This window comes from Atractosteus spatula, chromosome 2 (genome assembly GCF_055471065.1).
Source record: "Atractosteus spatula isolate fAtrSpa1 chromosome 2, fAtrSpa1.hap1, whole genome shotgun sequence".
Lineage (NCBI taxonomy): Eukaryota > Metazoa > Chordata > Actinopteri > Semionotiformes > Lepisosteidae > Atractosteus > Atractosteus spatula.
The window spans coordinates 33,351,137-33,363,614 of record NC_142707.1 but is presented as its reverse complement, the minus strand read 5'-3'; the positions used below and the strand labels follow the sequence as shown (position 1 = coordinate 33,363,614).

The following is a 12,478-nucleotide window of genomic DNA, read 5'->3' as shown; positions in this document are numbered from 1 at the left end:
GCTGCATAGTTTCTGTAAAATTTGTTTTTTAGAATTATTTTAATTCATTTGTATTATTTTAGAATTTAAAATTCTAGTACAAATTTAAAATTATTTTAGAATGTTTGTATTTTTAAAGGTACATTAAAAATATACCACACACCTCTGTATCAGTGATTCTGTTAGTCTAAAACTGTCAGCTAACCGCTGTGCTGTATTAGCAGAAACAGGATTCTTTAAACAATTATCATTTTTATTCACCCTTAACCTATTGCATTAGTGATACTATAGCAGATATAATGACAGTTGTTCAGGCAATACGTTCAGCAAGGGCTATTCAGTATTCAGTACAGTATTAAAAGTATTCATATTAGGTGCATTTTAGTTTTCGATGATTTGATGTAATAAGATTTTTTTAACAATTAGAAAGTTACTGTATATGGAAAAAAGCCCCATTCCTTTTTTTAGTGTTTTACAAGATGATCGTATTCATCTAAAGTAATCAAGATTTTTTTCTGTATTGGTTTTTTGTGTATTGGATGTGGTAAGTTGAATTGGTTTTCATTTCACAAATTTTAGTCATGTGCAAACCACTGCAATAATATTTTCAATCTTAGCAGATTGCATCAGTTATCATTGCATAACCATTGTGTCCATCAGCAGAATTTCAGAATCTTGCTGTGTTACTTCTATTCCTCTTCCAGATCTGATGAATCTCAACACTCACTTAATCATGGCACCTCTTTTATTGTCTGTACTATTTTCTAAAAAGGTTTCTTTGCAAGCTCAGCCTAGTTTCATGTTGTCTGGGTTACTATTATATATAATATATATATATAATATAACTCAACTTCATCTGCATTAAAGCTAATGAAAGTACAGATCTGAAATTTGGTGCATAATGTTACTCTTATATCTGAGATTTGGACATCTACTGAAAAGATGGATTGGTCACGGTTTGGGGCATCATATTGAATTTATCGAAATTCATTGAACATATTCGAAAATCATTTTTTCCTATTGTTCTTGTCCAGTCGGAACAAAAGTTTGGTGCAAATAGGCTAGGATATGCAGCCTCTTAAGATGATTCCAAACAGTTGCTACATCAAAAGACATGGCTTCTGAAATCTGATCACATTTCAGGTGTGCTTATAATGTGCATTTCCTTATGCTGAGACAGAAATCTATAGTAGGGGTTCGAGCAGGCATGTTAGCAGCAAAGGAACAAGTAGAGATTAATTCCCCAATGAAAAGTAAAAAGAGATTTCTCATCTTGAAATCTATGATAACGTTTACAATGACAGTAATACTGAACAGTATGATCTTTATTCTGTGAGAATGTGACCATTATCTCTCTTGTGTCTTTTTCCCTTTGCTAAAAATTAGTATCTATAGATGTGATTAATTTTATAAAAGGTGTGCATAATTATCATTATTATCACCAGTAGAAGTTCCTGACACTTTAGTACACTAAACTAAAACTTCATTGTCTTTCACAGAGTAAATATTTAACTATGCCCAATCATTAAGTAAATACACTAATACTTAATTGCGAAAACTGAGACATTTTCACAGTGCTAGTCTTCAATCGCAATTTCTAACAGTACAGTAGGTCAAAACACTAAGGAATACCAGAGTGGGACATTGACAAGGAGCCAAGGCCAACACAGGCATACAGTAGATTGGCTTCACAGCCTGTTTGTTTTTCCCAGCTGCCCTCTGCACCCGGAGCATGAAGGTTCAGTCTCTATCACCTGACTACCAGTACTGGTGCCATTTTGCTTATCTTCCATGCATATAATAATAATGATCAACATCATCATGCTTATACTTATATAGCGCTTTTCTGGACACTCTACTCAAAGCGCTTGACAGGTAATGGGGACTCCCCTCCACCACCACCAATGTGTAGCACCCACCTGGATGATGTGATGGCAGCCATAGTGCGCCAGAATGCTCACCACACATCAGCTATCAGTGGGGAGGAGAGCAGAGTCATGAAGCCAATTCATAGATAGGGATTATCAGGAGGCCAACATTGATAAAGACCAGAGGGAAATATGACCAGGTTTCTTGAAAAGAAACACCCCTATTCTTTACAAGAAATGCCCTGGGATTTTTACGTCTCAACCAAAGGACAGTGCCTTTTTTACAGTACTGTATAGTGTCCTAGTCCCTATACTGGGGCATTAGGACCCACACAGACCTCAGGGAGAGCACCCCCTACAGGCCCCAATAACACCTCTGCCAGCAGCAACCTTAGCTTTCTCAGAAGGTCTCCTATCCAGTTACTGACCAGTCTTACACCTGCTTAGCTTCAGTGGGTTGCCAGTTAAGGGTTGTAGGGTGATATAGTTGCTGGCTCTAGTATTCCAGTAATGCTGTAAGTACTGGATAACTTTTTTTTCCTCATTTCACTCATCCCGCACCATTGCAGATGGACCACTAACATTATCTTGGTGTTTACATTTAAAAATAGACCAAAAATGCAAACCAAGAGATAGTGTCTGACCTGATACTGTATCAGAAGGAAAACACTGTTTGACTTAATTGCAACTCTGAGAATTTTGAAATTAATTTTGTATGCAATGTATTTTTAAGTGCAGAAATACAATTGAGAAAACCGTATAAATGAGTTTTAAGTAGCTAAAAAAGGCTTCTGTCTATACCAGCTGTGCAGAAGAATGCTACAGTGTGTTCATCATTTAATTTCACTGCAATTTATGTATGACCCTATAACTAAAGTATTACCATACTAATTGGATATCTTTTATCATCCAGATGGAGAGACTAATCTAATAAAAAAGGCTACAATTAAAACCTCTTGTTTTTTACTTGTTATTGTTGTTGTTAATTACCAGAAGCCATAAGACATTGAGTTCTGTGTAATTAGAATGATATCCTAGTAATACAAAATACTGTATTCCTGGGCATTTAAATCATATTTGTTGTTAGGAAAAAAAAATATAAGGCCCAGCATATAATACAAAAAAGTAAAAGCAAAAACAGCATAATGTTGGCAGACATTCAAAGAATCTTCTTGAGCTGCTGTAGTAAAATAAAAAACTCATGGAGGGGACTAAAATGGTTCTATTCCTGTAAATCAGTACATGACACATTTCACCTAAGCTGTCATGTGTATTTGCCGACAGTCCTCTATTTGGCCTGACATGGCAATTAGAAACTGTAGGATAAAGGTAGCTGAAACACACGCACATTTCATTTAATAAAAACACAATTTTTCATTATGTATCTGAGTTACAATTGACGTTTTATTACAGAAATGGGTTTCTTCGATAACATGACTTTGCCTTAAGTGGTGCATTGTGTTACAGGTGGAACCAAAGTCTCTCTAATCAGTCTAATCTATGTTCTTTTTGAAAGGGAAGTGCTAGTATTGAAATGCTAACAGTGCCATTCATCCCCAGAAAACACAGCCTCAACCAATTAAGTATATGCAGTTTGTATAGGTTAGATTTTGGACTGCGTGTGTGCGTGCACTGTGCAATAACTCTGATTTCTGTGTCATGTCTGGCTTCTAAGTAGATGAAGGAGGCGAGGAAGAGGAGGAAAAGATGCAGAATGGCAAAGACAGAGGTGAGTCTCACCTTTTATATAAATTTAATGAAGATCTGTTTCAAAACTTTCCTGAAAACAAATATACTGTACCAAACATATTAAAATGAATACCCATATAAAATGGGTAGCTGCATCAGCATGCGTAGGCTGCAAAGGAACAAGTATTGGTTTATTCCATGCTGAAAAGAGAAGAAAACACGTTTTGGCTGTGGAGCCTTCTTCAGGTGTCACACCTGAAGAAGCTGACTGAAACACAAAAAGAAGTAGAGAAGAGTATTTGTTTATTATTATTCTCTTTTAATAGATCATTCAAGAGAAAAACATGCAGTCTACTCTTTTGAGTAATGAAAATTGAGTACTGTTTTCATTCTTAATTCATGAGATGTCCAGTCATGTTTTAAAATTAAAATTTAAGTTGAAAAATAATTTAGTATTGTAAGAAGTATAATATTTCAACTGGTCTATAATCATTTCCCTGGTGAATGACATTCTATAGTTCATACCTGTAGTTAGTGTTTTGATATTGATTTAGTAAAGAAACCTGTACATCTGTTTATGAAGAAACTTTCATCTCGATTTGTTGACATTAGTGATTCTTTACTGGTAACTAGGCAACAGATGGTTATTTATTTAAAGCTTTAAAAGTAGAAAAAAACAAATTTATCTTTCTTTTTTATTTAAAAGAAAAGTAGAATCTCCTCTGACTAAAAGAGTCTCACTTATTGGGTCAATATGCCATTTGTTTGTGGGTTTGTCTGTTTATTTCATTGCTAGTTAGAGAAATACAGATTTTTCTGATGAAACAAATGACTTAACAGGGAACGACTCTTAATTTATTAATTTAAATGAATTCTTAATTTGTTTGTTTGTTTGGTTGTTTTTGGGAAGTGTCCAAGTGTTCAGACAGCTGTCACCCACTTCAAAATTGTTCATCATTTCTCGCCATTTGCTTTACTGAAAACTGTGTGTAAAAAACATGGCCTTCCTTAAGCTGAGCATACATTTCCATCAGTATACTATATTTCTGTATGATACTATTCTCCATAGACTGCAAAAATTGAATTGTGGAAGAATGAACTTATTTAGTAATGTTGATGCCTGGTCAGTTCTCTGAGAAAGTTTATTTTGAAGCTGTTAAAATGTTAGGTGCAGAAGTTTTCTACTGAGCTGTTGTGTCATGCCTATTATTAAGTTATACAATAGATTACTATACTGTGTACTGACTATAAAAAACAGTACAATGTGCATATTGAATTTATCAAGGCCAACACTTATGCAGCTTTATTTATTGTTATGTATTCAAAATTAACATACTGTACAAAATGTGAATATTAAGAAAGGATTCTGACATACCGTTGTTTAATTATCTGACTTTCATTGAATTAGCTGAAACATTTTAATTGCACGGGCACTTTGCCTTGGGTTGAGTATTAACCACAGAGGTGTAACAGGCCAGACAAAAACAGACACACACACATTTTATAAAAATGAAGCTAGTGTGCTCAACAAGGGCATGGTAAGGGCTGATGGCTGACTGCGCTTACATCATGTTGCATGAATTCAAGCATGGCACTGCACTCTGGCTTATAATAATGATAAAATGAGTTTGTTTAAAGACAAGAGCCTCATTCATGTCTTTAAAAATATCTTGTTTACTCCAGAAGCACTCAAAATATTTGTCATTTAGTACTGTGGTTAGTGCTTAATTTAAAAATCTGTTTTATTGCTATATGCGTTATGGTTAATGGAACACTATCTTATGTTGCAGGTTAAATGGAATAAGGCAAAGATTTAATGATCTAAGTAAGTATATAAAGAAACAGTTCATATTGAAGAGAGAGTTTGCTTAAAACAAATAATCTTGGCATTAAATAAACTATAGCATTGTGTCTTCCAACAAAATGATTTAGACAAAATGGCAGCCCTTGTATTGTAAATTTGTACATTTCCAAATTTATAGTACTGCTCATACAAAACTGGTTTTAATCATATGACAGTAGTTTTAACTAACACAGCCAAAAGCCACAGTTTAGTGTCAGAATATTTATGGATCGACAGAGGATCTGTAATGTGAAAAGGAATAGGCACTGATAAATTATTCTGAATATGTTTAAAAACTATAAAAAAGGGTTTTGATTGTTTATTCAAATTTAATGGGGTTGATTGCACCTTATAAATTAAATTAATTTAACGTAAATATAGAGTTTCTACAGTAAGCATTCAAATAGGGCATCTTTTCATTGATTCATTAAAAATTAATATGAAATGTGGAGGCTACATACAACAGACAGTTGATTCGTGTTTAGTACATGTTAAGGGAGCTTACAAGAAAAACATATGTTTATTCTAACGTTTTTAACTTGAGATGTAAGCCAGTGTTTGTTCAGGATCACAGTCTTTTTGTGACTATTTGCCAAACATTCGGGGCTGCAGGGGTAAGAGGGTATACCAGTAAGGAGCTCTCTGCTACTATCCCAGGTTTATCTGGCCAACAACAATTTCTTAGATCTTTTGCACAGTGCTCATGAAAAAGCTCACAAAAAGGAAGGGTTGGGGAGGCCAATCATACAAGTTTTGAAGATTATGGAAAGTTTTTACATCAGTCTTCATGTTTAGAATATAGGCAAAGTTCTGTATGTGTTCTGTATTCAAGCAGTTCAATCATTAGATGTCTTTCCCTTTGATTCTCTTCTTCCATTTGTGTTGATACTTTAATACATGCAAAATATTACTCAACTAGCAACATCTAAAGTACTGAATTTTCTGTCTGTACCTCACTGAGTATGTCATTCCACATTTATATTTCTATATTTTTTTCCAAAAATTTTTTCCAATTAACTTATTTATGGGACACATATTCTGTATATCTTGTTATAGAAGGAAAACCGTATATTACTAGGTGTTGTTAAGTTTTATTTAATTTTATACAAAGAAATGTTAACATGAAATAAATCTTAGAGTAAGATTTCAAAGTGAACTTTTACTTTGCGAGAAACAGCAACATTACAGCCTATAGCATACTGTCCTTCACATTTTTAATGTTTCTGAAACATCTTGATTTTGGTATTGTGCATGTTTCGAGCATGATAACAATTATTTTCCAATTACACTTTTGTTTTTGTATGTGTCAAGTTAATATGATGGAAGTTCTTCTTTCCAGTACTTGCTCTTTACTACTTTAGCCCTTCATTGAAATTTTAATGAAGTCATTCCTATTCTTTCTTTAAATGTTTTATGGAATTCCTGTTTTAGTTTATTTCTCTGTCTCTTCAATTAGGACAGCATCTTGGATCATCATTACCTACTCCTGTGCCTATTGTTATGAAGGATTTCAAGTAAATGGGGAAAGATAACAACTGGGCTATACAGTGTAAAAAAAGAAAAAATAGTTAAACCTAAAAGATGTGTTTCGGTTATACACTATTCAAAAAGCATTTTAAAAGGAAAAAGGAAAAAGCCAAGGAAAGGGCATTTATTTGCATTTAGTATCTATTTAGGCAACTTGCAAGAATTTCAGGTATACTGTAGTAAGGGTCTTTTGGCAAATGTACTTCTCTGGGTTATGTGGATTGGGCACTGTGAGGCAAACGTGAAATTACAGTGTATAGGCAAAAAATGACAACATTTCATTCTGTGTCTTTTGATATTATTTTTGTTTTTGGTTACAGGCACAGTGACAGTAAAAAGCAACTCAATCACTCTGCAAATACTGTATACCCTCATCTTGTGGACACTCGCATTCAATCTATGAAGACACTTTGATGTGACTCAAAGAGCAAACAAGAAAAACCTTTTGCTAAAGCAATTTGTCTCTTGTTTCCATTGAACAAGATTTTAATGAGAAGACACTTTTGTTCCATTAGCGGTTAGATGAATGCATGCAGCATTTGTTTTTTCCAATTTCAGTTTTTCACCTTTTAAAGGTTCTGTACGATTTGTAAATGATTTGCCGCAAGCAGACAATTGTTATATGTCAATCAGGGAGCTTCAATGTAAAATCCATGTGTGGTTTCAATAGTTTCACATACTACTGAAGCAGTCTCCTTTCATGCTCTTTTTATTTGTAACTCTTAAGATAATTTAAAAGGATTTCATTTTTATTTCAGTACCTTAACAACTCAAAGAAAAGAATGCATACTGTAGGCAGAACTGCAGGTCCATGCATGAATGTCTCTCCCAGCTTTCTAAGAATATAATTCTGTTTCAGAAATCTGTTTTATTAAAAGTCATATAACATTTGCATGAGGCTGTGTAACAAATCAAGGGGTAAATGCAAATAGGAAACCTGTGTCCCCTGGCTGCTTTTCTGTGTCTGTTGTTACAGATAAGATAACCTGTGGTTTGCATTCATAGCCCCTCTGTAGTCCTGCTCTTTCATCTATGAATGTGGAGTTAACAAAACTATTCTGTTGGTAGCGCCATTATGCTTGGATTAAAAAAAAACTTCAATAACGTAAGTGTGCCACACAATACATGGAATTCTTTGCAGTGAGTTCTTGGATAATCAGTGACAGTTTTTAGTAAATTTGTGTTTTCATTTTTATTGAATTGCAAAGTGCTGTGTCTCATGAAAGCTTTAAGTAATGATCTAAAAAAAACTTGCCCCAAAGATATTAGTTGTTTTGAATATATTGTACGTCAACATTTAGGCAAAAAAAATGCTAAGTGTTTTTATTTAAGTTGTGTGCCAAAACAACAGAAGTCCAGAAATACCAGCAGAAGCCACAAGGGCACCAACTACTATATCGTCTGAGAGCTTGTTTATGCTCTCAGGTGTCCTTCATCCTTTGCAAAAATAAAGGAACAGAGCTGAGGGAGAACGTCAGTCTGTTCACGGACTCTCAAAAAAATAGGTTGACAGATGGTTAATCTGTATTCTTTTGATAAAAGAAAGAAATTCACGAAATTTGTTTCAGACAGCAAAGCAAATAGGAGAAAAACGATTCATGGCTTTGAGGATCACTCATTTTAGTTATTTAGATACCTGATGAAGAGCTAAGATTGATTTCTAGCATAAACTGAAGCTTAAAGGAAAAGTACACCCTCATATTTAACATTCCCACTCGGAGTAATAAAAATTAGTTTCCTGTTCAAATATCTGATTCTTAGATGTTTCAAAATAATAGCTAAATGAGTGAGGATTACTCTGTCCATGCTTTGGTGGTTAGAAGTAGGACTCTACACAAGTGGTGGGAAAGGTGGTTTATAATCCCTAGTGACTGATCTCAAAGCAGTGGCTAATGTTGTAAAGGTCTTAATGCAATTGGTAAGAGGCTAAACGAGTACAGCAGCTGGCTGCTGAAGGAAACCTTCAAGATCAGATTGCTGCTTAGCAGGAACCCAATAAAATGCATCAGCATGCACAGCAAAACCTGCAGGCATAAATTAATGTCCAAAGCTAAGGCTGCTCAGGTCACACCAGAGGCTCAGACCCAGTGTCCATAGACATACAGTAGCTTGACATGAATCAAAGTGTTGGGCAACAATCACTGTCACTGAGATTGTAACTGGACTGCTTACACATGTGCTATAGAAAATACATCTGAAAAAAATGACAAGATGCTTATTCAACTTAATAATATAATACTTATGTATTAATATATAATAAACTACTTCAACAGTAATATAGTTTCACAGAAGAACATTGGTCTGGTCTGGAATCTCTCACAGCAGTGCTGATGCCCTATCATGGGTCTGATGTCTCCAACCACCTGTAGTTCAACCAAATCATTTTTGCTAAAGGAAAGAATAAATGGCATTATAGCATCAGAAAAAGGCCAGAAATACATCCAAAAGCTGCCACAAGGTGCCAACAGCCACATTGGCTATTAAATGCTTTCAAGAAATGTTCATGTTAAAAGATATTTCAAGTGAAATTCTCAGTTAAGCTCGTAGATAACTGTCATCCTTAGTATAAAAGAGTAGAGCTGCGTGAGTATCAGTCTGTTCACAGACTCAAAGAGAAAACGCTGACAAATGGCAAATGTCTATTATTTTGATAAAAGAAATTCCCACAGTTTGTTTGCAGCAACATAGTGATTTTAGTACTCCTACTGAATAGGGGAAAATAGTTTTTTGGCTTTGAGGATCCCTCTCAAAGTTTAGTTATTTGCCTAATAAAGACGTAAGACTGATTTTTAACATGTGCTACAGCTTTGAGTGGAAAAAAAAAACTCCCTCAAGCTTAACGGTCTTATATGCATTAATAACAAATTATTTTATATTGTATATCTAATTTTATATATTATTTATATCTGACTGAGACAGGGGTATTAGGAATACTTGGGTGGAAGGAGAGGGTTTCCCACAGACTAATTTGTTCAGGTTTGATGATTCCAAGCCTGTACCTTTCAGCCATAACCAAGATATCAAAAATCAAATTAAAAACAACAGACCCCAAAGGCGCTATCATACTAGGAGTTATCTTCTCATAGTTGTTTCAGAAGTAGGCTGAGCTGTGATAAGCTTTTGTGGAGTGTGTCTTGAAAACTTTCTAAATTAAAATATGCGAATAAAAGGTTATTTTTAATGTTTATTAGAATTACAATATTTCTTTCTTTGTGTTTGAGGGTGATGTTATCAGAAGGAAGCATTTTGTTTTGTAGATTCAGGAAAAAATAATACATTAAAGGCTGTGGCAGTTGTGCTAAGAATTTCTCTCTTATTTAAGTGAAGAAGTGAAGTGAAGAGAAGTGAAGGTTTAGCTTGCTGAATTCCTGGACAGGTCTGTGTATGATCTGGAGAAATCAGATAAGAATGAATGTTCTGGGTTAAAAGGGGAAGTTTGAAGTTGGTTGTGAAAGTGTACCTGAAGGAAAGCAGCTCACATTAATGCTTACTGTATGTTTTTAAAAATGCTTGCATGCTATGAAATACTGCGCTCAGGAAAAGACAGAGTGGACAGAGTGTTTTGACCTTTTTCTTTTTTTTGCCTGCTAATCCTTGCTACCCCAGATTTTCCTTATACCCTTTTAAAATAGTCCTATTATCTGTGGATTTTATATCAATAAAAATATAGTTAAAATATAGAGTGTACACAGGAAGTCAATGTTTTAACACCCACACAGATGAAAGGGAACTGTACAACATGCGGTCTGTATTTTACCAGCTTCATTTAAAAACGGACATTTTAGAAAATGGTAAAGTGGAGTGCACCAGGAACTCATAATCGTCAAAAGGGGCCTTATTTAACTGGTCTTCTCATCCCAGTAATTTAAAAGCTTTTAATTTACTATAATTTACTTTACCCCCGTTCTACCAAGTACCAAAGGAAATGTGTGAATGGTTATTCAACTAAAAAACATTAGCTCTAATGCGGATTTGATTTGAGGTTGTTATTAACTTTCAAACAAATTTATGCAATGTATAAATTATGAAACTTACTGTATGTGTAGTTTTTTGCTCTTCAAAAATGTTCCATTTTTTTAAAGTCTTTAAAATGTCCTTAGAGAATACATATGTACTGTATGCCCTTTGCTAAATAAGACGAGGAGTTTGCCTTAGCCACTGGCCTAGTGTAAGTGGAAAAAATACCCATTACATCCAATTCCTGTCCATGAGTTGAGCATAATGGGGCTGATTAACTGTAAAGCCTGTAAATTGACAATTGTTGTAAAGATTTTTCTTTTTGTGCAATTTTTGTGCCAAAATTATTCCTTCAAGGGTTGACATTTTTAATGCATCTAGTTTAATCTTCTTTTGTATTTTTTGGAAATGTTTTGTTAATTTATATGAATTTAATTCAATAGATTGTTCCATAAATGCCACTTATTTAGCTTTATAGCCCTGTAGATATTTTGTGGGGTAACAGCATATGAGCTCAAGTGCTGTTTATGGAGAACATCAGTGGTACAGTTGAAATTAGAAATCAGATTTTCTTTGGATTGGAAACTCAGCCAGCAAAATAAACCTTGTGGTGTCTTTGTTATGGCAAATAACATTTGTGACGTAATGTTGCAATATGCAACACTCATTTTTTCACTGTTGTTACTGATCATACAGGAAGGTTAATAGAGGTACACCTTTGGTGTTTTTAACACCATTAAAAATGTATGAATTCCCTGCTGTTTATTTTAAACAATGGTTTTTGGTGCTGGATGCCATTTGGTTGATGTTCACTTCATGATCCTGAGTTTTGTCACCGGGTAACTGTGTTTCATAAATTAAAATGTGAAATAAAGAATGCAGAAAAGCAAATAAAAAATGATATTTTTTTCATTTACAATCATTCTATTTCAGTATAAATGTGATGCTTGTGAATTTAGTTATGTTCTCCATGTACTGTACAGGGTTTTCCTGGATTAGAAAGCACACAGTCATACAGTATTTGAATCTCATATCTTGCCTGTTGCTAATATTGTGAAAGTTTTTTTGGTTTTTGTGTGTTATAAAGACTTTATGATCTATCACCTGTTTGCCAGGGAAGGCATGGTATTGATCTACAGACATTAGATTGAGTATTCCTTCGGCTATGATCCTTTCATGTCTAATTTTTCTTAGTTAGTTATTCTATATCATGTAGATAGGATGTAAAGAAGACTATACTGTACTACTGTATATAGAGAATTGGTACTGGCATCTCTTGATTCCCTAAAATCCCATCTTTTAGGTAAAGGCTTATCATTCAATTGCTATCTCTTTCAACTAAAAGTCTTTGAATTCCAGTTTTATATCCCTCCATCCCTTTTCTAACTGATTTATCCAATACAGGGTTGCAGGGGAGCCGGAGCCTATCCCAGCAAGCAGCATGTGCAAGGCAGGATACACCCTGGATGGGACACCAGTCCATCACAGGGCACACACAGACACAAACACACACACCTGGGCTGATTTGTACAAAAACCACTGGAACACTGGAAGACAAACACAGAGAAAACATACAAACTCCACACAGACAGCACTTCAAGAATTGATCCCTGGG

At 34.5% G+C, this 12,478-nt stretch overlaps 1 protein-coding gene across 2 annotated transcripts in view; it reads left to right on the top strand.

Annotated features, from left to right (window-relative positions):
* LOC148839583 (dystrobrevin beta) overlaps positions 1-11,761 on the top strand; it is a 185,431-nt gene extending 173,670 nt beyond the window's left edge. Inside the window, exons 20-22 of one of the 2 annotated variants that reach the window (XM_088940092.1) lie at positions 3,526-3,576; positions 5,327-5,361; positions 7,227-11,761. In XM_088940092.1, the coding sequence (XP_088796218.1) occupies positions 3,526-3,576; positions 5,327-5,331 (56 nt within the window). In that variant the 3' untranslated portion in view covers positions 5,332-5,361; positions 7,227-11,761. Of the gene's footprint in view, positions 1-3,525; positions 3,577-5,326; positions 5,381-7,226 lie in introns of those variants that run through there. The other variant, XM_088940100.1, reaches the window with a different exon arrangement.
* The last annotated feature ends 717 nt before the right edge of the window (positions 11,762-12,478 follow it).